Here is a 23,171-nt window from a genome sequence, read left to right on the forward strand (position 1 = left end):
CATAAGAATAAATTATTAGGATAATGAAGTGAGTATGGAGAATAAAAAAAAGCACAAGGGACCACGGCCCAGGCTCTGGAAGCGGACGTGTGTTCAAATGCCAGCTCTGGCACTTTGTACCTATAAGGACTGAACAACTCTAATTTGAACAATCTGAGCCTCAGTTTGTAGCAATACCTCACAGAGTTACTGTCAAGATTAAACGACATCATATATAAATTGCTTATCACAGTGCCCAGTACACAGCACATTCTCAGAAAGTGACTCCCCTTCCACGAGTGTGATGATGATGATATTCCGGTGTCTTTCTCGTTCAGACCTCTACCTTTGCAATTTTAAGAGCACCCTCTGGAAGTAGGGGAGCCATCTGCACACCACCTTTCAGTAGGGACTAATTTTAATATTCCTTTGCTAATACATATGAAAAGACGTAAGTTTGGGGGGAAAAAAAGAAACATATTTAGACAAGTTCCTGTTCATTTAATGACCAATTTAACAATGATAATACAGCTTTGGTAGAGAGGATTGTATATTATAGTATTTGCATAAAATATGTTAAGATTTTAACATAATTTTACATTAAATGTTTTATTAATATATTTTTTGTTATACTAAATTAAACTGTTATAGTAATTGGACTTAATACATATCCTTTTAGGTATAAAAACTGTGGACTCTCAGGGCTGGCCTGGTGGCGCAGTGGTTAAGTTTGCACTTAAAGACTTTCCTGATGAGAGCAGTGGTGGTATTAACAATTTAAAAATATACTATATATAATGAAATGTGTCAACACTGGGAGATATGAATGACTCGCTGAGTCAATACTCTCCCAATGACCTGTGCCATGATGCTACACAAGCATGCATGGGAACAGGGTCACTCAAAGTGCAGATAGATCAATGGATTTTAATGAAACAGAGAACACAACTTTACTGATCTGGACTCAGGTTCCACACTACAGCTAATCTTTAAGAAGCTACCACTTGGCAAGTTTTGGTGTAGTATCAAAAATATTTACCACTACTTTAAAAGTCTAATCACATATTTGTGTAAAAGCTGGATTTTCTTCATACACTTCAGTTAAAAGAAGATGTCTCAACAGACTGAATGTAGAGGGAGCTCTGAGACTCCAGCTCTAGTCTATCGTACTAGACTTTAAAGAGATTTCTAAAATAAAACGAGTCCACTATTGCTTTTCAGAAATAAGTTATTTAAAAGTATTTTTATATGTTAACATGCAAAGAGTTTTTATTTTTAAATGAATTAATAAATGTCTTAAAAAAAGACTAAAATCCACATAAACAAAAGTTCTTTGGGGTTCTTAACAATAAGACCAACTTGTGACTGTTAGTATACTCCTAAAAATTAAGCCCACACAGAAGAAAATCTGCAATAATGACAAGTTTTCATTTTAGTAAAGGTTATAACAATTAATTGGTTATTATAATTAAGAGGTTATATAATTATAAAAAACAGTATTATAACTAACAAAAGTTACAATAGTGGGCTTAAGTTTATTAGAAGGGATTCTCTCAGTTTCATGCAAAGAAATAAAATGGCATTCTTCTCTAAATTATGATCTTTTGACCACTAATACAGTGATAAAGATTTTTTGAAGTCCGTATAATTTCTCTTCATACTAGCCAAATTTTAGTGTCTTCCCTAATCATTTAAAAATTTAAGAGCTATTTAGCATCAGTCCTCTAACATCTGAAATCCTCATTTAAATGACTGGCTGACAAGCCACAGTTTGGAGATAAGAGCAGAAGAAGAATCCATGAATTCTGAAGTCCTCATTTAATTATGAAAGCAAAAAAAGATCTCAGAACACCTCCCCTATCTTGGAGGATAGAAAGAAACTTGCTTAAGTGCCCTATAAGCTGAAAATTTCACAAACCTTAATAACTTTTAAAGAATTATAGTACTCTCTTGTGGCCAATAAAGGCTGATAGTCACAATAAAAGTTACCACGATGAAGCTGCCATGTCTATGGCAACACAACTTTTCTCTACCTGTGCTGCGCAGGACAGAGCATCAATTGCAGTGCTCAAGTTAAACTAGAAAGCGAGACAAACATTAAGCGTCAACCTGATAAGGCAGATTCAGAGTTGGTAGACCTATCCTAACCATATAAATTCTACAAAAATTATGCTTTGGCATTTTGATGTATGATAATTTTAATATGCAGGTCTGTTAGGATGCATGAGATTTATAAGAACGTAAGAGCAATTCATAGCAGTTCATTATTTTGATTTCTTTCTAGTATCAATATAAATAACAGAATTTATGTAACAACTAGGCATTTTTTCTAAAAGAAATCTAAAATCTTCCATGTAGTCTTTGCCATGTGGAATTAACTTGTGATTAAAGGCACTGTATGTCAGGTTCACAGTCAAAGCTTCTGTAGGAAAGAACATTGCATAGTTTTCAAAATTAGTTACTGTAGACAAGGTCCTACACGGATTTGATGCCTGTCCTCTAGATAAACATAATCTAAATCTACAAGCTGATATCAATATATATTACAAGCAGACAAGTAAAAGGACTAGAACAATCAGCGAGCCACCACCAAGATAAGACAGTCCGTGTACATACAGATCATATGTGAAAGCATCTTACGGATGGAAAAAATGTAGATTAAGATGAACAATGATGGCAATCTACCCTTAGGCGAGCTCGAACAACCCATAAAGCTTTAAGGATACACCAGGAAACCAATTTAGCTGATGAATAAGGCGCGGCTCTAAAACAAAAAATTGTAGGAAAGCTCAGAATGAACTTCAGTAGGAGGAAAAGCAGGATGAACTGCCTAGAGGCAGTATAAGAAGGGGATATCTGAGTAGCCTTAACAAATAAGCACAATTCTGAAAACAATTAAGTTTGAAATGAAACTGTGCCTTTTCATAAATAACACATATTCAAGAACTACAAGGTTTTAAATTCTATTTTAGGATTTCAGAAATGGAATAACTGTTACCAAATGAATATTAACCACTAACATACTAATTTTGTTAAATTCATCAGAGAGCTTCTACATACAGGGGCACAAGCTAGCATATGAGTAATTTCTGGTCTCTGCTAAAACACAAAAGCTTAGCTGGACGATTGCTTGCAAGAAATTAAACTGGAAAGTTTCTAAGAATCACTGCTGCTTTGCATGCAGATACAAACTCAACTTCACTGCCTCTGATCCTGGCAGGCTGCCTTTCCAGCAGCAGCAGTCATTTAGGGGTTCATATCAAGGTTACAGCATTTAAGATAATTCTACAGCACAAACGCTGACTTCTAAGGCAGTGAATTAATAAAACAAAAATCACCCCACATTGATGACACTGATGAAGCTATTATATTTTCTACTCAGTTCTTTAAAGTATACACAGATACTTTCAAAAAGCAACATGTCAGTTTGTCGAGATTCATAAAAATCTTTTATCTTCAAAATTTCACCACTGGAAATTTACTGTTAAAAAATAGTGTAACAGTAAAAATCTTGTTTTATTATCTATATCAAAAAAGAGAATATGTTCACTACTATATTTTTATTTAAAATATTAAAAACCTGAGTATCTATAATAACGAAAAAGCTAAATGTTAGCAAAAGAGGAATGTCTGAGTAAATTACACAGCTTTTAAAAGTATTTTAAAAAAAAAACTGATAAAAACTAGTAATACTTTAGACACGCTAAGTAGGAAAAAAACACCAAACTGAAAATGCTCTAAAAATATAATTAAGTGAAAATGGAGATGTACCTGAAGAAAGACCCAGGGAAAAACAAATAAAAAAGAATAGTTTTAGACTGGTGGAGTTAGAGGTAAAATGCTTCTCTGTGAAGATTTTACTTAAGGTTATAATTTTTTTTAAAAACCTAGATACTTCCAAAAACACTTCAGAGAATAAGTTAATAATAGTGGCTAAAGATGAAATCAATATAACAATTGTGACTAATCACACTCTTTTTTACAGTGCATTTTTCCTATGAAAACAGTTTGCCAATTTTTAATGTCATTTCCATATTTGTCACTACTCTGTATTAAAGTACTGCTAAAATGTAGCTTATGCCGGAGAATTTCCTGCTTCCTAGGCCACTTAAGAACAACTATACAAATGAAGTTAGACTATTACTGTGATTCAGTCCTTCCACATCATTTACTAAGTGCTTCACACATACTGGCCCCTGCAGCCGGGGCCAAGAAGTCTCCTTTTCCATCACTTCATCGCTCTCACTTCACGCCATCCTTTAGCCAGCACACTCCCCTCTCCTCCACTTTTTGTCATCTACTTCAATGTTCCACTTCAGGGCCCAAAACATATCTTAATCCTGAGACTTTTGGCTCTGTGGCCAAAAATTTTTCTAGAAGAATGTATCTGGATCATTTAATCATATGACAATGCTTTCAGTATTTAAGAAGGAAAGGTATCTTCTGTATCTGTACTTTGGAGTCATCATGAGAAATTCACTCTCAAACTTTCTTCCAAAATTATTCCTTTTTCATTTTCAGTGTCTCCTATTCCAGTAGCTCTTTCTTTTCCGCCATTAGTCATATGGAGGTCTTCCCTTACAGTAAAAACAAAAGTCTGTGTCTTACTCTTCCTGATGACACAATTGCTACCTGCATCTACTGCTGAATTCACTGAATGCATGCTCTAAACCCAGTATTTTCTATTGTGAATCCACCCATTTCTTTTTCTTTCTTTTAATGTCCTTACATCCTGGCTCATGTTTGAAATGATGCTAATACAATTAGTACTCTTATAAATTAAGGCTTCCTACAATATCTATCTCCAACTCTTTCTTCTGTTATCATTCTAATCAATCTTCGATTGCAGCAAACAATGCTTACTTACTCTCTCCTACAAACATTTCAAGGACATGCTATCCTGGGTTTCCTGTTTTTCTGTTCAGAATCTGCTAGTCCTCCTTCGTACTTCTTTATTTTGGAGTCTTAAGATAAAATACCAGTGCTGGGAGCCCTGGCTCTGTAGGGATCTGAGCTGTCAGGGGACCATTCTATGTGCTCCTTTTCTCATATACTCAAGCAACATCACCTCCACTTTAGCAACCACCACTGGTTAAAAGTACTTCAAGGGTTTCATACATGTTGACTTGCAAACAAAGTTAACAAGTAAAGCTTGAAAATGATATAAAAACTGATTTGTCTATCAGTAGACAATTAAATATGTGATATCAGTTTCAATTCAGCAGCATTAAGTTAAAACTGATACAGGGAAGAGCTTAAAAGCAGAGGGATCTTAGCACTTTAAACTGAAAGAAGCCACAGACAAAACCCAATCTCGAGCGTGTACTTACACAGCTACTAAATGAGGATTCTAATGTCACAAGACAGAGCTATGGATCGAGTAGTCTTAGTCTGCTGGCTATGTGGGATTTTACCATAACAGAGTTAAGGCGCTGTAAGTCAAAAGTTATCTCAAAATCAAGAAAATGAACAGTAACTTAGCCTAGTGAGGGATGAGATTTGGAGTATAAGACTGGGAGAAAATGTGCTAATTTTGAGACAATGAAGATAATACAGATAAATCTGTGGTGGGTTATAAGAACGTCTCTGAAGACAGTGATAAAATGAGAATTAGCCAATTTAAGACTGACACTTTCTGACCAACATGGTAAAAGTAACACGGAAACAGGGAAGGCTACCTGACGAGGCACTTGGAATTTTAAGAGTCCACCGACACAAAGAGGTCTTCTCCCATTAGGTGCGATTAAATATAAATCTGCCTGAGGGTTTTTCCTAAACTGTGTAAGACCAAGCACCACGACCACAAAGGGAGACCATAAAATCTACACCTGGACCTCATCAAGTTAGAAGTAAGCCTGTAGCCTCGAAATGACCCAGGAACCTCTCCAGTCCTCTGAGCAGCTGGGGTTACTTGCAGGAAGTTATCCAGCCCGTGAGAGGCACAGACACATCTCTCAGTTCACGGTAGTGTGATTACGTGTGCTGAGTACGATTTCATGCTAAATTTAAGATGATGATCTGATAAACCAGCAAACTTAAAAGAGAATCCAGTTCTTGGCAAACTGAGTGCCCTGCGAAGCGTCAGGAGATTCTATCCTAGCCCACGCTACCTGTGAGAACATTCGAGCTCCGGAGGCAAGATGAGCTCGCACGCCAGCTCTACTACCTCGGGGGGCAAGTTAGCTGAAGCGCTCTATGACTTACTGTCTATATCCCTAAGGGGAGATGATCAAAGGACCCATTTCGGGGCCAGCCTGGTGGCGCAGTGGTTAAGTTTGCACGTTCCACTTCAGCAGCCCAGGGTTCGCTGGTTTGGATTCTGGGTGTGTACCTATGCACCACTTGTCAAGCCATGCTGTGGTAGGCATCCCACATATAAAGTAGAGGAAGATGGGCATGGATGTTAGCTTAACGCTAGTTTTCCTCAGCAAAAAAAAAAAAAAAAAAAAAGGAGGCTTGGTGGCAGATGTTAGCTCAGGGCTAATCTTTCTCAAAAAAAAAAAAAACCCTACGTGCCCATCAAGGGACAAATGGACAAAGAAGATGTGGTATATATACACAATGGAATACTACTCAGCCATAAGAAATGATGAAATCTGGCCATTTGTGACAACATCAATGGATCTTGAGGGTATTATGCTAAGTGAAATTAGTCAGAGGGAGAAAGTCAAATACCGTATGATCTCACCCATAAGTAGAAGATAAACCACAACGACAAACAAATACACAGCGATGGAGACTGGATTGGTGGTTACCATAGGGGAAGGAGGGGGGAGGGCAAAAGGAGTGATGAGGCTCACATGTGAGGAGATGGACGACAATTAGTTTTTGGGTGGTGAACATGATGTAATCTACACAGCATTCAAAATATACTACAATGTACACCCGAAAGCTATATAATGTTATAATCCAATGTTACTGCAATTAAAAAAAGAGGATAAAAAAAGAATTTAGTGGAAAATAAATCTCAAAAATTAAAAAAAATCGTAAAACCCACAATAAAGGACATAGTTTAGAAAAAAAAACAAGAAAACAAAAAAAAAAACCCAAAGACCCATTTCATAGTGCTGTTATGAGAATGATGAAAGATAATACATTCAAATTGCAAAGCAGAATACACAACACATAGTAAGCAAAAAATGGATGTTAACTTTATCTACTAATATTTTTCCTCTTGGTGCTTGGAAGCCAAGCTATTTAAGTAAGGGTCTTGAGTCCAAGATATAAGATACTATTTTTGTCTCAAGTAAGGATGTGAGAACTGCTAAGACAATGCAAAAAGGAATTCCTTTGGTTTCTCAAAGTGGGCAGGCTATCCAAATGAGCTTCTCTTCGTGTTGCTATGGCGTAGCAAGAACTGGGATGAAGGAGGGAGAATGAACATGGAACACTTGCTGATTCTAATACAGTGGTGGCAAGAGAACTGAGAAAAGCAGAGGCTCCATGTACAATAAAAGGAGACAATACACATGTATTGATGTACAGACTGTTACCAAACCTAGGATTCCAAAACACTGTTCTCAATGGTCAACAGATCTGTGAATGGACTGGGGGCGAGTGTCTTCACCTGCAGCTTCAGCAGGTAGTGTAGCACAGCAGCTGCCGCTGGGAGAGCTGCAGGTGGGAGAACAATCTTGGGGACTGGAGGTTAATCTCAATAGAGAGTAGGTGTCCTTAAAAAGCAAGGACAGCGTGGTTAAGTGTACAGACTTAATTAAACCTGGGCTCTTCTGCTTATGAGCTGTGTGACTTTGGGCAAGTTACTCAACCTATCGGCTTCAGTTTCGTCTGTAAGACAAAGATAGTAATACGTGACTCATAGGGGTGTTGCTAAAATTAAATAAATTAAAATGTGTAAAGCACCAAGTATCTGGCACACAGTTCTGCAGCATAAGCGTTAACAGATATAGTCATTTAAGAACAACCGACAGTTAGGAAGGAAAGAGCCACAGAGAGGGAGCCTGTGTTCTGGGGCAACCGCGATCTCTTGGCACGAGGGAGCTGTTAGGGGCTGCGGAGAGTTAGGATCCTCTCATTGGAAACGCGGCCCTGGAAGCAGCGGGGGAAACAGCAGCAACAAGTTTGTGAGCATTACTGAAATAGACCTTTAGATATTTTCAGAATCAGAGTATCACAAATGTACCCTGAGTTTTTATTGTAGTCTGTGTTTTTTCATATTCTTATATAGGTAATCCACCCACAGCTTTCAGTCCACATATAAAATTTAAGAAATCATCTTACTCACTAAACTACTTGAAAACAAACTCTGGCACCATGGTGGGGGGGTGGAATAAGCAAGCACAAAAGCCCAACAAGTTTATCTTTCATTAAAGACAAACTTAAATACATCACGTGCGTGGATATGTGTGCACAGCAGGTGTCATCGAACTACAGCCCACTGCTTATTTTTGTATGGCCTGCAAACCAAGAATGGTGTTTACATTTTTAAAGAGCTGGAAAAAATACACAAAAGACTATCTCCTGACACATGAAAATTATATGAAATTCAAATTTCAGTGTCCATAAATAAACTTTTATCGGAACACAGCTGCACGCATTCGTTTCTGAACTGTCTCTGGCTGCTTTGGGGTTACAACAGCAGAGCTAAGCAGTTGCAGCAGAGACCTGTAAGGCTTGCAAAGCCTAAAATATTTACTCTCTGGCCTTATACACCAAAGGTTCGCCATAGCATACGTTATGATGAAAGGGAATAAATTAACCTTTAGATGTGATTCTCCAAATGTGACTAAACTGCCATATTTAACTCTGGTAATACTCACTTTTAGTTCCCTACCAGAAAGGCTTCCCCCAAATCCAGTGATTCTTTGAAGGTGGTGTTTCTTAAGAGAAACTGACTTCTAAATGCTCCACAGAGCAATACTCTACGGAGTTCAGCTGAGCACCTCTTGGAAAACCTGAACCCATCCAGAGCTGCATCCTGCTGAAAATTCGGCCCTGCCTACAACCTCCTATAAAATGAAAAGTGTAGAAGAGAAAAGGAACTAGAACTCATTAAACACCTCCCACGTGCAAACACATGGCATTATTTCTTTCAGGTCTTCACAACAATTCCATGAAGTGGGAATTACTGTCCCCGTTTCACTGAAATAGGGACGGGTTCAGTGAGGCTAAGCAATTTGCCAAAGATAACATAGCCAGTAAGTCGCAGAACTGGGATTGGCACCTAAGTCTGAGAGTGCAAAGCCTCAGCTATTTCCGCTAAATCAGAGGCTTTCAAATGTTATGAGCATGACTCATAGTAAGAAGTGCATTTCACCTCATGATACAGCATACAGATATGTAAATGCACACAATTGAACAAAAGTTTCCTGAACCAATGCTTAGCCTTAAAACGTGCAGTGTGCTCTAATTCCTATTCTACTCTATAAGTTAAAAATTGATGGTTACAACCAAAAAAAGTATTTTCCAATGATTCTCAATCTGCGGAAGAACATGAGTGAGGTTCTTTAGTTACTATGAAATCTGATCACACTTGCTACTTGCACATCGCTTTGTAAAAGGGAAATCAGAATAACGGCACTTTACAAGTCTGTCAGAGGTTATCAAATGCTGTTTTGAGACAAGTGATATGTGAGACAACTGGTTTAAAGAGCATGTTCCCAGTGCTTTATGTATGTTTGTTTCATCTTTATATAACTCTATGAGGTGGATACTATTATTATTCTCATCTTACAGATGGAGAAACAAGCACGGAAAGCTTAGCTGACCTGCCCAGGGTCGCACGAGTGAGCAGCCGAGGCAGGATTCAGACGCAGGGGACTGGCTCCAGAGTCCACGCTTCATCACTTTACTCATGTCCCAGCCGCTGCAGGACCTCACACCTAGGTCACAGCAGTTTTTCACAGAAACAACTTCTACAGAATTGACTTAGCATTTAACTTTGACTTTCTATTAAGAACTGGCCATGTAAAGAATAGTTCCACATCTTTACTAAAAGTGCTATTAAAACGCTGTATTAATTATACTGTCACTGTTCTCTATGTAAGGGAAAATCTGGTCTCTCCTGGTGTAATAGAGGCTTTATTTTTTTAGAAAAGGTACAGAACATCTTGATCCCATTTTTTGTCAGTTTACCTTTGCCTGAGAGTTAAATTACGCATATATCATTAACATATAACAGCTAACTCTTCGTGGCTATGCTCTTCCATACGCCACCCTTTCTTCTTCGTCCTTACATTCAGCAGCACTATGCTAGGACAATTAGAAGTGAGACAGAGAGGTCCGTGGTTTCATGGAGCTAGAATATTTAACGGGGGAGGCATGCATTAAACAAGTAATTTCATTATTAATGACAGGTGTTAAGTTCTAGAAAGGAAAAACACAGCATGCTTTGAGAGTTTATTACTTGAGGACCCAATCTAGTCAACATGGCCAAGACATCCTAAAGGAGTGACGTTCACGCTGAGCTATGAGAGATGAGAGGGAATCCTCCTGCCTAGAATGATTTCCAGGTAAAGGGAAGACAATGCAGAAGATCCCGAGGAGGAAAGGATGCTCTTCTAACAAAATCTGGTTACTTGCCACCGGGAACTGCCCAAGACACTGCCAAGAACAGGAACGGGTGAGAGCTGCCGAGCTTACTACACGATGGGGCTGATCCGGCTCTAGATGGGAGGGTGGCGCAGCAGTTCTCAGAGTTGGCTACACACTGGAATTCTGAGAGGCCACGTCAAGGAAAGAGGCCAAGGAGTGAGAAAAAAGAAAAACTTTAATTTCCTGAATGTCCTACCCCAAGAGAAAAAGAAATTGGGAAGCTGGAGAAGACTGTTACGAGAGGGCGATCCTACTGATCTTTTTAATGGTATCTACAAATGCATATGAAAGAGTCAGGCTTTTTTTTTTTTTTTTTCACTTCTCATCTTATGAAAGGAAAAGTATTGCTGCCATCCTGAAGGAACCGGGAATCATAAATATGACCATTATATAGGAGTGAAAAAGGGAACAGGTAGAGTACAGAGAGAAAAAAAAAATCCTCCCTGAGCCTTTGCTGCCAAATGAGATTTGTTAAAATGAATACAGAATTCAGATGACAATTAGTACTGATAATTTAAACGTTTAACAATTCATTTGAAGTTTTTTACAAACACAGGTTTCTTTCTGGTTCCCTGCCTTTTTTTTTTTTTGCTACAATGCTTTTCCTATTTACATTCCTTTGCCATAGGACAAATATGGCAAATAAAAATCAATTGGTGGTAGGAGCTTTCCTAAAAAAAAATAGGGGCAAGTATTTATAGAAAGTTTATTATGTACTAGGCACTGTTGTGAAATGTTTTGAATACATGATTATCTCATTTAACGCATCACAACCACCTTTGACCTACTGTCACATTTATGTCATAAATGAGGAAGCTGAAGCACAAAGAAGTCCACTAACTCTGTGCCAAAGGTCACACACACAGTGAGGGATGCCACAGTCAGTTCAACAGATGCTATTCCTCTTGGAGTTCATTCAACCTACTGTCTGAACACAGTATGTCTTCTGGATCCCAGAGGAAGGCTAAAGAGGATAAGGGAAAATAACAGCCATCTTATGATTCTTCAGCCCACTGTCATTTCTCAAAGGAGAACAGGGCTAAGTTGAATTAGATGGGGAGAACAGATTAAAAAGGGAAGTATGCCAGCTATAACAACCAGTGGTTATAAACTGGTATACAAAAAAATACACCAATCGTTCTAAACTTTAGTGTGCATCAGAATCTCCTGTGGGTCTAGTTAAAACACTGGGCTCCACCCACAGACAGTTTCTGATTCAGTATGTCTGGGGTGGAGTCTGAGAATTCGCATTTCTAACAAGTTCTCAGCGGATGTTGCTGGTCCAGGGACCACAATTTGAGAAGCCTACACTATACATACCACATAAATTCACTCTCTTACAACGCTATAGTGAATAAAACCACACGCTTTTCCCGGGGAACTACAACAGAAATTAAAGGGCCCCTTCAGAGGTTAAAGAGATGTGGAATTTTCAAAGAAACATTTAAAAATTTTTTCATTTATTATATTTTTAAATATAACATTTGGTACATACAAAAATATGTGTAAAATATATAAATTGTAAAAGCCATATGATTCTCATACCTAATTCATACAGTGGCAATCAATGTCTTCAAACGCAACTGACAAACTTCCTTTAATATTAAACTATTTATTTTTGTAACTGTCAAACATGCTTATGAAATTTAACTTCTGAATACATAACATTCATAATTAACATATATAGTATAAATAGGTTAAATTTTGCCTTTTTTCTTCATTGCTTAGTCCACAGTTTTCACTAGTGAATAAACACTATTGTTACTGAAGACTAATCTAACTGAACATATGAAGTTTGACAAAAAAATAACTCAAACTTTCCAAGATATATTGTAAAACTACTAAAGACAGAGAGAACACAAAGAAATGTTTCACCCCAAATTTACCAATTTTAGTTATTTTGTTAAATTAAGAGAGCACTATAGACCGGGCTACACCATTCTAACGTGGGATTTCAAAGCAATGATCACACAGCCTTCTGTGCTATTTGAGTAATTACAGACAATCAACATTGGCAACGAAGTTAAAATCTTACCCAGATCTAGTCGTTTTGAATTCCACCTTGAGGATAGGTTTGCACGGTTCTGGCTTCTTCCCATCCTTTAACTGTTTTCCTAAAATATATTTTCCTGCATTAAATTCTAAAATTCTAAGTTAATCTAAATTCTTACATTGATAGTTTATAAAATGAAAGTGAAATATAATGAAATCCACCACGAAACATTTTAAAGTGATTCTGAAAGACGTACTTAATACAAAGTAAGATATTTAAAATAATCAAGTTAATTGACATTCCATGCTAAAAGGTAAATAAAATGAATAACTTAGTAACAACATTTATGTGATAAAATTCTAGTAAGAAGCTGATAGTCTTCTCAATGTTCTTAACTGCAGGTAAGCAAAACAAAAGTTCAATTAGCTAAATTAATTCAAGTTTTAAAATAGTTTGGATTCAAGAAAAATAAATCTAAATCATATTTTCACACAAGTGTGACAGGCTGCATAATTAAACCCTATGCTAATAAACCCATTTATATTTATTCCCCTAAAGTAAAACCCATCCCTTGTAACGTCCAAAAGACTGCTGAAATAAACCAACCTCTACAAAAGGTGTCAGAAACTCATACCGTCAAAAGAATTTTGATTATTTAAAAAAAATGTTTTTTGATTTGTTACCTATTTCTACATGTTCACTGTAGAAACAACTCAGAAAAATATAAAGAAAATAAAACATGCATTTCCACTTCTTAGAGATCAGTCATTCTCAACATGGTACCGTCCCTGGGGACTGCAAACCCACACGCCCGCCCCAGCCCTTCTCGTCCTCTTTCCCAGCTTTCTCCCCCACAGGACCTCGCTCATTCTAGGACCCTGTATTTTATTTTGTTTCTTGTTTGCCTTACCAACAAGGAAGCAAATTCCATGAAAGCAAATGTTTTTAAGTGTGTATGTGTTTTCTGTTGCTGTATTCCTGGAGACACTGTTTGGCACAGAGTGGGCACTCAATAACTATTTAATGAGTGAATAAATTAATGATTTTTCCTTAGGATTAATTCTAGAAAAAGAATATCTGGGTAGAACTGTATTTCAGAAAGCTTGCACCAATTTGTATTTCCACCATCAGTGTAGGAGAGTATTTTGCTACATTCTTCCCCAACAATGCTATTTTTTTTTCTGATTTGATAAGTGGAAAAGGTATCTCATTTTAATTTGTACTGTTTTAATCCGTAACTCTGAACATTCTTAGGGTTTTGGGTCATCTGTATTTCTTCTTTTAAAAAACAGCTTGTGTCCTTTACCCATGCTTGTATGTTATCTTCTTTATATTTAAAAGTAAATTTAATATTCAGAGGTCATTAATATTATGTCCGTTATATGTTGCAAATATTTTCCCCAGTGTCATTTGTGATGGAATTCTCAGAAATTTTAAAACCTGCACAGATGTATACATTTAAATAATCAAGTCTATGAGTCTTAATCATGTTTCCAGTTAAAAAAGCTTAAAATCTAAAATGCCAATCCTTCCAAAATCAATTTACAAATGTAATATAGTTAGAATTCCAACAGCGTTTCTTGGAATGGCTAAGAAACGAGGGAAGGAGACTGACTTCCAGAATGACAGTGAGAACCTCCGTGAACTCGCTCTCCCACAAAAATTGAAACACTAGTAAAGCAACTCAAGTTAACCACTCCAGACCTCTGGAAATTAACTGAAGCCACAAAACAAGCAGATCGTACAGTCTCCCCACAGAAACGACGAGACCTCGGTAAGATGGTAGACTGGGATGCTTCCATGGAGGGCTGTTCCCGCCCCCCTCACTTCCCAGTTTAGTGGCCAGTGGCCTCGAAAAGGCAATAATGTCAGCCATCAGAAAAGACTGAGTATTTTTGCAGTTCCATTAAAACCAGCTTCCCGAGAGCACAAGAGCTGTTTGTCCCAACTCGCAGCTCCCTGGAAACTCTATTCCCAAGGTGGTGTGGCCATTTCATCCGACAGAGATCCCAGCTCAGGAGGGAAAAGGCCCTCCCTCCAGGGCATCACAAAAACAGCAGCCATCTGCGGGCACCAGGCAGCTGCCTAAGGCTGTGGTTTCAGCTGAGGCGGATAAGAGCCAGGGCAGGAATGAGAAGAAAATCCTGAAGAACTAGACATACTCCTGGGATCTAAGAGTCTGCACATCTGTGCAAGGCTGTGTGCATGCCCAGGAAGGACCTGCCGGGAAAGGATAGGGCCCAGCCACTCATCTCTGGCTGACTTTGAGACCCTGAGCAAACAGGAAGTAAAAAAAAAAAAAGTAAAATGGTGGAAAGTAAAATGAGCTATAATATCTACTGCTGCCAGGAATGTCGGGAAAGAGCCACTGATCCGTGGCTGCTAGAACTGCGAAGGATACAGTCTTTTTGGAAAGCAGTGTAACAGCATTTACTACAAACAGAAATACCTAAAACCCTTTGAGGAGTAACAGTTTTACTCTTGAGCATTTGTATATAGAAGCAAAAGGACCAATTCCTATTGAATAGGTACAGGAAGGTAACAGCAACATAATTTGTAGTGATCAAGAACGGAAAATAACGTGAATGTCCATTAATTTGAAAAGGCTGAATAAATTGTGAAACAATCTATTACCTTACCATTAAAATGAAGGAATTAGAGCCATGCCAGGTGACACAGAGAGATCTTCCTAAAGCACAGGGGATTAAGCACAGTGGAAAAGCAAGACGCAAAAAAAGACTAATAGAAATGGGGCTGGCCCAGCAGTATAGTGGTTGAGTTTGGTGGCCGGGGTTTCGCCAGTTCAGATCCCAGGTGTGGACCTACACACCGCTCATCAAGCCATGCTGTGGTAGGTGTCCCACATATAAAGTAGAGGAAGATGGGAATGGATGTTAGCTCAGGGCCAATCTTCCTCAGCAAAAAAGAGGAGCATTGGCAGCAGATGTAAGCTCAGGGCTAATCTTCCTCGAAAAACAACAACAACAACAAAGACTAATAGAATTCTATTTTATGTAAAACAATGACCAAAAATATCTCCTAAGTTTATCTATGTGTGTAGGGATATATATGGTTTTAGAAATATATATATATATTTTGGAAGAACACCTGTACGATTTTTGACATAGCTTACCTGGTGGGGCACAAAAGGGGACTGGGCTGCTGACGCGGGGGAAGGCTGAGGGAGAAGGGACTGATCCCATTTATGTATGATGACACAGACATGTGTGTGGATATGTATAAAAAGCCAGCAGTCTTTTTTGTCATTCTCCTCTTTGGTTCCATGGTTAGGAAGTTCTTCTCCACAGCAAAATCATTTCAAAAGATTTTTTTTTTGCAATTTCTTGTAATTGCACTATAGTATCATTTATTACATTTAATTATTTTCTGAAATCTATTTTGGTACAAAGAAGGTATTTTTATTCTAATAATTTCAGCACTATTTTAATAGTCTTACTGAGCGATAACTGCCAGACAATAAAGTGCACATACTTAACGTGTACAGCCTGACGAATTGTGATATAGGAATGCACCTGCCAGCGCTATTTATGGAACCATCAAAACTTCCCCCACTGATATGAAATGTCACCTTTATTACATTAAATTTTTATAAATACACACCTGTCAAGTGGTATGACAGTAACTAATCCTGCCTTAAAGTCCTGGGGGATCGCCTCTTCCTCTCTCTATGCAGACAGCAGAATCCTGAACCTCCAGCCTCCCAATTTACAAGACCCAAGAAGTTCTGGGTAAGAGAGGGAAGCAGAACAGCAGGCCAAGAGACCGCAAAGGACTGCCCGGGGGAGGAGACTGGTTTGTTGAGGTGGGAGAGGGAATTGAGGGAAAAAGGAAGGTATAGAAAAAAGGAGGCTTAAATCTGAAAAGTAGACCCTCGAGCAGTGCAAGGAACAAAGTAAGAATTTCAGCCTGTTCAGAGAAACACGATCTTTCAGCGAGGAATTTCAATATTTGCTTTGAAGAAGGCCAGCATCAGCCCTGGATCCATCTTCTACACCCAAGGCTCTGATTGAGAGCGTCAGACTGATGTAATTTGGGATTATAGATGCAAATTTTACATTTATTCTCAAAAATTATTTTGTTGTATGCATTTTGTTTTATGAAGTAAAACAATTTTTCAGATATAACTTCATTTGACTTATTTCGATATTCACCACCAATCTTTCAGTGGCTGGAACCATTTTAAGAGCATCGGGTGATGTATTTACTGAACCTTTCCAAGTCTGAGCTTCTATATCTTGTATAAAACCTGGCTAGGTACAAAGTTCTTAACTTTTGCTTTGCTCGATAGTCTTGATATTGCTCTGCTGTATCTAGCACTTAAACTTAGAATAAAGTTTAAAGCTGACCTGATTTTTATTTCTTTATAAGTAAACTTTTTTTCCACCCCATGCAAGGATGCTAACAGAGTAGTTTCATTATCTCTGTAAATCACAAATGCTGCAGTTTTTATAGTGATCTTTCCTCATTAACCTTGCTTGGAAATTACTGAGTCCTTTTGATCTGCGTACTCTGATCATTTTTCAACTCAGGTTTTTAAAATTACGTCACCAACTATTGCTTGGGTTCCAGAAAGGTTAATTTATTCAAGTGTAATCCTAGACTAACCATTTTCTAAACTGAATCAAGCAATGAGGCGCTAGCTAAGATTCCATACAGCACATGTAAGTCAAAGGATGCTTAGAGGATCGCTGAATTTCACCACTAGGTGTCACTTTTCTCCTTACTCGCTATGCCACCTGAGTAGCAAAAACCTGTGCTAGTTTTTTCAACTACCTGTGAACTGCCTTGATATGTCGTTGAAAAGATCTGGTTAATTATAAAACTTGACTTAATAAATCAGATAAACCTCCATGTCACATCCGATTTCTTCTGTCTCTTATTATGACTTGCTCCCCATAAGCCACGTGGCCACAATGAACTTGGTTAAGTCTTGGTGAATCTAATTCCAGAATTTTATTTATGTACGTCCATTTCTTCCCATTTGCCGTCACAAGTGAAATCTTCACTATTTATTGTTTACAACGGCTTTCTAACTGGGCCCCCTCTTCTGTGCCCAGCTCCACTGACGCAATACCATCAGAGTAGTATTTCCAGAATATAAATGTTGTTTCTTATGTAAATCATTTACTACATCTCCATCATGAGGTCCAGACTCGTTAGCATAGTATGATGTATAAGTACTCTTGCTTCCATACACGATTGTGTCTTCACTTCCTGCTACCTGCCCAAAGGAATTTTAAATGCTGGTCATATTAACTATTAACAGTTTTCCAAGAATACCTGCTTTGGATTATGTCTTTGTATCTTCTGACTAAAATAACCTTGCTCTGCTCTTTCCTATCTCATAACATCCCATTCATCCTTTAAGACCAAGCTCATATAACCTAAATTTGTGAAATCTTCCTACACCCTTCATCCAAAAACATACCCACTACTTCTGTTGCCACATCATACTATGCATGCCTTTATCAGCACTCATCATACGCATTCTAGTTATCAGTTTATAGATCATTTTCATTCACTGGACTATGAGTTCTCCAAGTGCATCATATTTCCAGTATTTCATCTCTGGTGTACAGGAGGTGCTCAATAAATGTCTGTTGAATGAATGAATGAAGATACATTAAAAAATGAGTGAGGATCATTGACAAAAACAAGTGCTTCCTTAGTTTTTAATTTTGCCATTTAGAATGGAGAACGTATATTCTAACTGATACAGTTGTCACACAGCAGTGATGTTCTCAGCCTAGAGCTGGCCGTCTAGCATGGCAGCCATCACTCCCACATGGCCATTGGGTGCTGAAATGGGGCTAGACCAAGTTTAGATGTGTTATAATATAAAATACACAACAGAGTTCAAAGAGTACAAAGAAAGAATGTGAAATATCTTAATTTTGTATGTTGATATTTTGCATATTTTGGGTTAAATAACATTTAAAAATTAATTTTACTTTTTTCACTGTCCTTAGTATAGTTACTAGTAAATTTAAAACTACACATGTAGCTCACATTATATTTCTATTGAACAGTGACGCTCTAGAAATTAAAGTGATTCAAACTGGCAAATCACATTGTTAACAACACTCGTCTGAAATGGGGAGAGGGTTCTTTCCTTAATGAGTATGGAGATAGTTAATTCACAGCTGAACTGAAGACAGCTGGACATCTGCTTTTTGACTCTTGGCCAAGGGCAATGGGATTTATGATGTGCTTGTTCAAGGTCCAAAACTCCCCTAGTGACTCCCAGGGTAGCAGTTTTACTGATGGTTGGCAAGTGGCCTAACTGGTTTGGCAAGACTGGCTTGATCATTTCAAGGGCCTCCCTGAGAGTTTCTGAGTTCCTCAGAAGCCAGATCTCGGTGGTTGGAGCTGGAGACTCAGCACAATCCTTGCGCGCACATCAGCACCTGCGGGAGCCCGCATATGGGATGTCGCTCAGAATGCTGACCCGCATTCTCTTTCTCCCGCTGCACCACATCCTTTGCCTTTAAATAAAAGCCTTATCTGAGTATGTTCTGTGGAGCCCAGTAAGTCCTTTCAAATACATAAACTGGGGAAAACCTCATAATGAACTATTTAAACAACTGTAGTATGGTTTTACTATTTATTGAATGTTTCATGCTTCAGCTGAATCTTAAAAGTAGATTAATCAAGTTTTTTGTATGTCACATCCTTAAAATATTACATTAAGCTGACTTTTACTTATGTGAACTTTGATTTTATTTTTCCTTCAGTGACCCTTAATAGAATAAAAGTTCCCTAATCTTGGTTTATTCCTTGATAAGTGGATTGATTGTACTTATAAGTAAGCTCCAGAAACTAAATTTTAAAATGTCATTTCCTATAATGAACACCTATTGATTTTGACCGTCTATCATCTCCATTTCCTTTGAGAATAATCTGATTCTGGTGAAGATAACAATCTCTCTCTCTCTCTCTCTCTCTCTCTCTCTCTCTCTCACACACACACACACACACACACACACGTAGGGTTACAGGGGAGACCCTGCAGGGCCCTGGGCCAGCAAATCACTCAACCATGAGGATTGCTTAAGGGTAAGTATGTGATCCATGCCAGGACTATCAAAGTTCTTCCTTCCTAAATAATGAAACTCTACCTGCCATAGGAGAGAAAGAGGCCAAAACAGAGAGAGAAGCAGAGCTCACTCCCCAGGCTTACCATACAGAAATACAGAATGAGCGGTCCATCAAGATGAAACGACTTTGAACAGTCAACAGATGGAACAAACCCTGCTTAATTTCCCTATGTTCACAAAACTCTATACCTTAAAAATCACTTTGTTCAATCCTGCCATTTTACATACAATAAAACTAAGTCCCAGAGAAGAGTAATTATCTCCACAAAGTATTTCACATACAGCAAAGCTAGAATCACATTCCGGGTTGTCGGATTGCCAGGGAAATTCATAAAAAACTAAAGGGAGCTATCAATTTTGTTTGTTTTAGTTAGTCAGAAATTATCTCTTGAGTAATTTCAGACACACAAATGAAGACTTTCTGAAAAAATATAATTATAAACCATCTTGATATGCATAGTAAATTATTCAGTATTATATCACAAAATTATTCTCCTTTGCTGGCCATCTTATCATCACTATCTAGATAACTACTATGCCCCTCAGAGTAAGAGTCTACCATCAAACACCGTGAGCAGGAAAGAGGCCATCCGAGGGAAGACTGAGCATGGATAACAAATCTGGAGAACTGCCTCCTAATTCAATTACAGTTCAAGCACCAGACCATCACCTCTCAGAGCACATTCCATGGAACACTAGGGAACCACAAGATGTTCTGAGAACAAACAATGCTAAAGTCAAATAAGTTTGGGAAAGCCACATTAAATAAATGAATATATAAACCAATATAAATAACAATACATATATGCATATATATCCTCCTTCTTAGAGATTCATGGTATATATTAAAGGTTAAGAAGTCTTGCAGTGAAGACAATGTTCAACTTTAAGTCAGCATTTCCAAAACTTTGACCCTAACAATTTTTCACCAAACAACTCATTAAGAAAAACTAGTATTGTGAAATGTATTTTGGGGAACACTACTCTAATCTAAAAATCTTTTGGTCCTATCCTACCAGGTAAATAACGTACCCAGATTTACATTTACTATAATTGCATATGTACAGCACATCACAATGTCCAGGTACTTCCACTTCCACTTTGCTCATTTGATGCAGGCCACAGAACAGTGCCTATCACATGGTAGACCCACTATTTGTTGAATGAATAAACAAAAATAGTCCCCACAACAACCATGTGAGAAGACTAGAGTAAATTTAATTATCATCTCTACAGAGGAGAACGCTGAGGTTCAGAAATGTTAACCAACTTCTTAAAGGTCACAGAGCCAGAAACAATGGACCCAGGGCTTGACTACAAGTCTGGCTTCAAAATCCCGTTAGTCTGATGGAGTATTAACGTCTTCTGAACAGATTCTTCAAGGACGTCTTAAGCTATTCTTAGGAGTAAACATTAAAATAAAGTGCCGTTAGGAGTCTTAAAGTAAAATCAGTTCCTGCCTATTGAGGTAATACTTATAAACGTTTTTTTAAGAATAAGATACTTAAACAACCATTAGATGGGTTTAAATATGAAAAAATCCAAAATGGGCAAAATTTTAAAAGTCTAGTACATTTAAAGTAATTTGCTGTAACTGCTAAAAAGTAAGAGCAAGAGACCATAACAGAAGACAGTAATGAGAAAAAACCCTAAATTTCAACACATCAAAGCAGACATTTAGTATCCTGAAAATTATATACCATAAATATGGTACATATGGAATATATGATAGCTTGTTGTGGTATGGAAAACACTTTTTTGTACTTTAATGTAGAAAAATGCATTTAGTTTGCCACTGAGCTCAGTCACCAACATAAATGCAACTTTGGTAGATCACCTGCCACCAGCAGTAAGCAGTGAACATTACTACTGGTGAAAATAATGCATATTTTATAAATAACGACTACTTCTGATCATCTACAGTTTTAGACTGCTCTATTGTGCAACAAATGCCATCTTACTTTTTAACATCCGCCACAGAAAAAATTTATTTACATTTTGTTTGGATTCTAATTTTGGGAAAAAAACATTAAATCAAATATTCTTCATCTTGTTTCTTTAAAAATAATTGTAGCTAGTGATCCTCTTTTGCTAAGATACCACAAACTCTGTAGAAACTTATTTCTGCCACTTATAAAAGTCTGCTCTCAAGGATCTAGGTTTTCAACATAAAAAAAGATCAAGATTAAACAGAAAATCACCATTTGGCAACCATCACAGCAATAATTAATCCAGCCAACAAACATCAAAAGATGCTAAAACCAGAGGGTCAAAGCTGGATAGGGAACAGTTTGATTTATAGTCTCAAAGTACTTCCTTCAGATCAAAATATTTGTTGATTACAGATACAAATCAAAAATACTTATTAATTTCAAAGGGAAAAGAATAAAGTTATAATGGAGAGACCCAGCAGAAAGCAGCTTAATCAAGGAATTAAGGCATGAGACATCACCCATATAGGACAAATCAAACACAGGCTCCACCTGAGAGGAGGCAAAAGGAACACATCAATCCTTTAGGGATATTCCTGAAGAAAATGTGCAACCTGAATCTAATCATGAAAAAACATCAGATAAAACCATACGGAGGCACATTTTATAACATAACTGACCTACAATCTTCAAAATTGTCAGTTATAAAAGTCAAGAAAAGGCCCAAGAACCATCCCAGTTTGAAAGAGACTGAAGAAACCTGACAACCACATCTAATCTCCATACAGACCTTCAGAGAAAAGGCAAAACCTGGTGACATAGGAGAACGCCCTTGTTAATAAGAAACAGATACTGGAACATTTTGGGGTGACTGGATGGTATGTCAACAACTTACTCTCAAATGGTTCAAAAGAAAAAACTCTTTGTACTATTCTTAGGAAAAAAGATAAAACTTCAGGTGAACTTAAAACCGCAAAACCAATAGCATATATTTCTACCGTCTTCAATACTAGTTTCATTTCTTCTGGATTTGAAATGAAAGGTTTTTAAACGAATCATCTACTTTTTTAGTGTTCTGGATTCCTCGGTTCCAGTGGGGTTGGGAGATCCTAAAATTTATGAAAATTCTCAGGAGTACCACTAAGATTAGGGATCTAGCCACTAACAGAAGGAAGATCGAAAATATATTAAGAAAAAGACTGGAACCTAGTATCCTAAGGGCTATCCTCTGGACGCACGCATAATTAGATCTGTAGCAAATTTAAAATAAGTGCTTTTCCAGAAGATGACCGCTACCACAAAGCAGTGGTAAAATATACCAAAATATGTGGCTTCAAGAATGGTTACTTTTACCAGAAACAAACAAGTCTGAAAACCCATACTGCCAGAGATAGATAAATTTTTAATTTTACTGTTTCCTTAATTTCTACATTGCAATAATTCAGAATGTACCGACTTTTTAAAAAAGCGGGCAAGCATATTTTAAAGCAAACAATGAAACATTCACAATAGTACAAGGATACTCTTCAATATGCTACCAATTTAAAGAACAGTTCCTTTAATTTCCCTAAATTTGCTGGTTAAGAATCTCTTACG

General features: G+C 37.5%; 1 protein-coding gene across 2 annotated transcripts in view; it reads right to left on the minus strand.

Annotated features, from left to right (window-relative positions):
• The window catches only part of STXBP5 (syntaxin binding protein 5), a 162,476-nt gene that overhangs the window by 69,105 nt on the left and 70,200 nt on the right, over nucleotides 1–23,171 (minus strand). For both annotated transcript variants that reach the window (XM_046669154.1, XM_046669152.1), the window contains exon 9: nucleotides 12,569–12,647. In XM_046669154.1, coding sequence (XP_046525110.1) covers nucleotides 12,569–12,647 — 79 coding nt within the window. The remainder of the gene's footprint in view (nucleotides 1–12,568; nucleotides 12,648–23,171) is intronic.

This window comes from Equus quagga, chromosome 8 (genome assembly GCF_021613505.1).
Source record: "Equus quagga isolate Etosha38 chromosome 8, UCLA_HA_Equagga_1.0, whole genome shotgun sequence".
In the NCBI taxonomy this organism is placed as follows: Eukaryota; Metazoa; Chordata; class Mammalia; order Perissodactyla; family Equidae; genus Equus; species Equus quagga.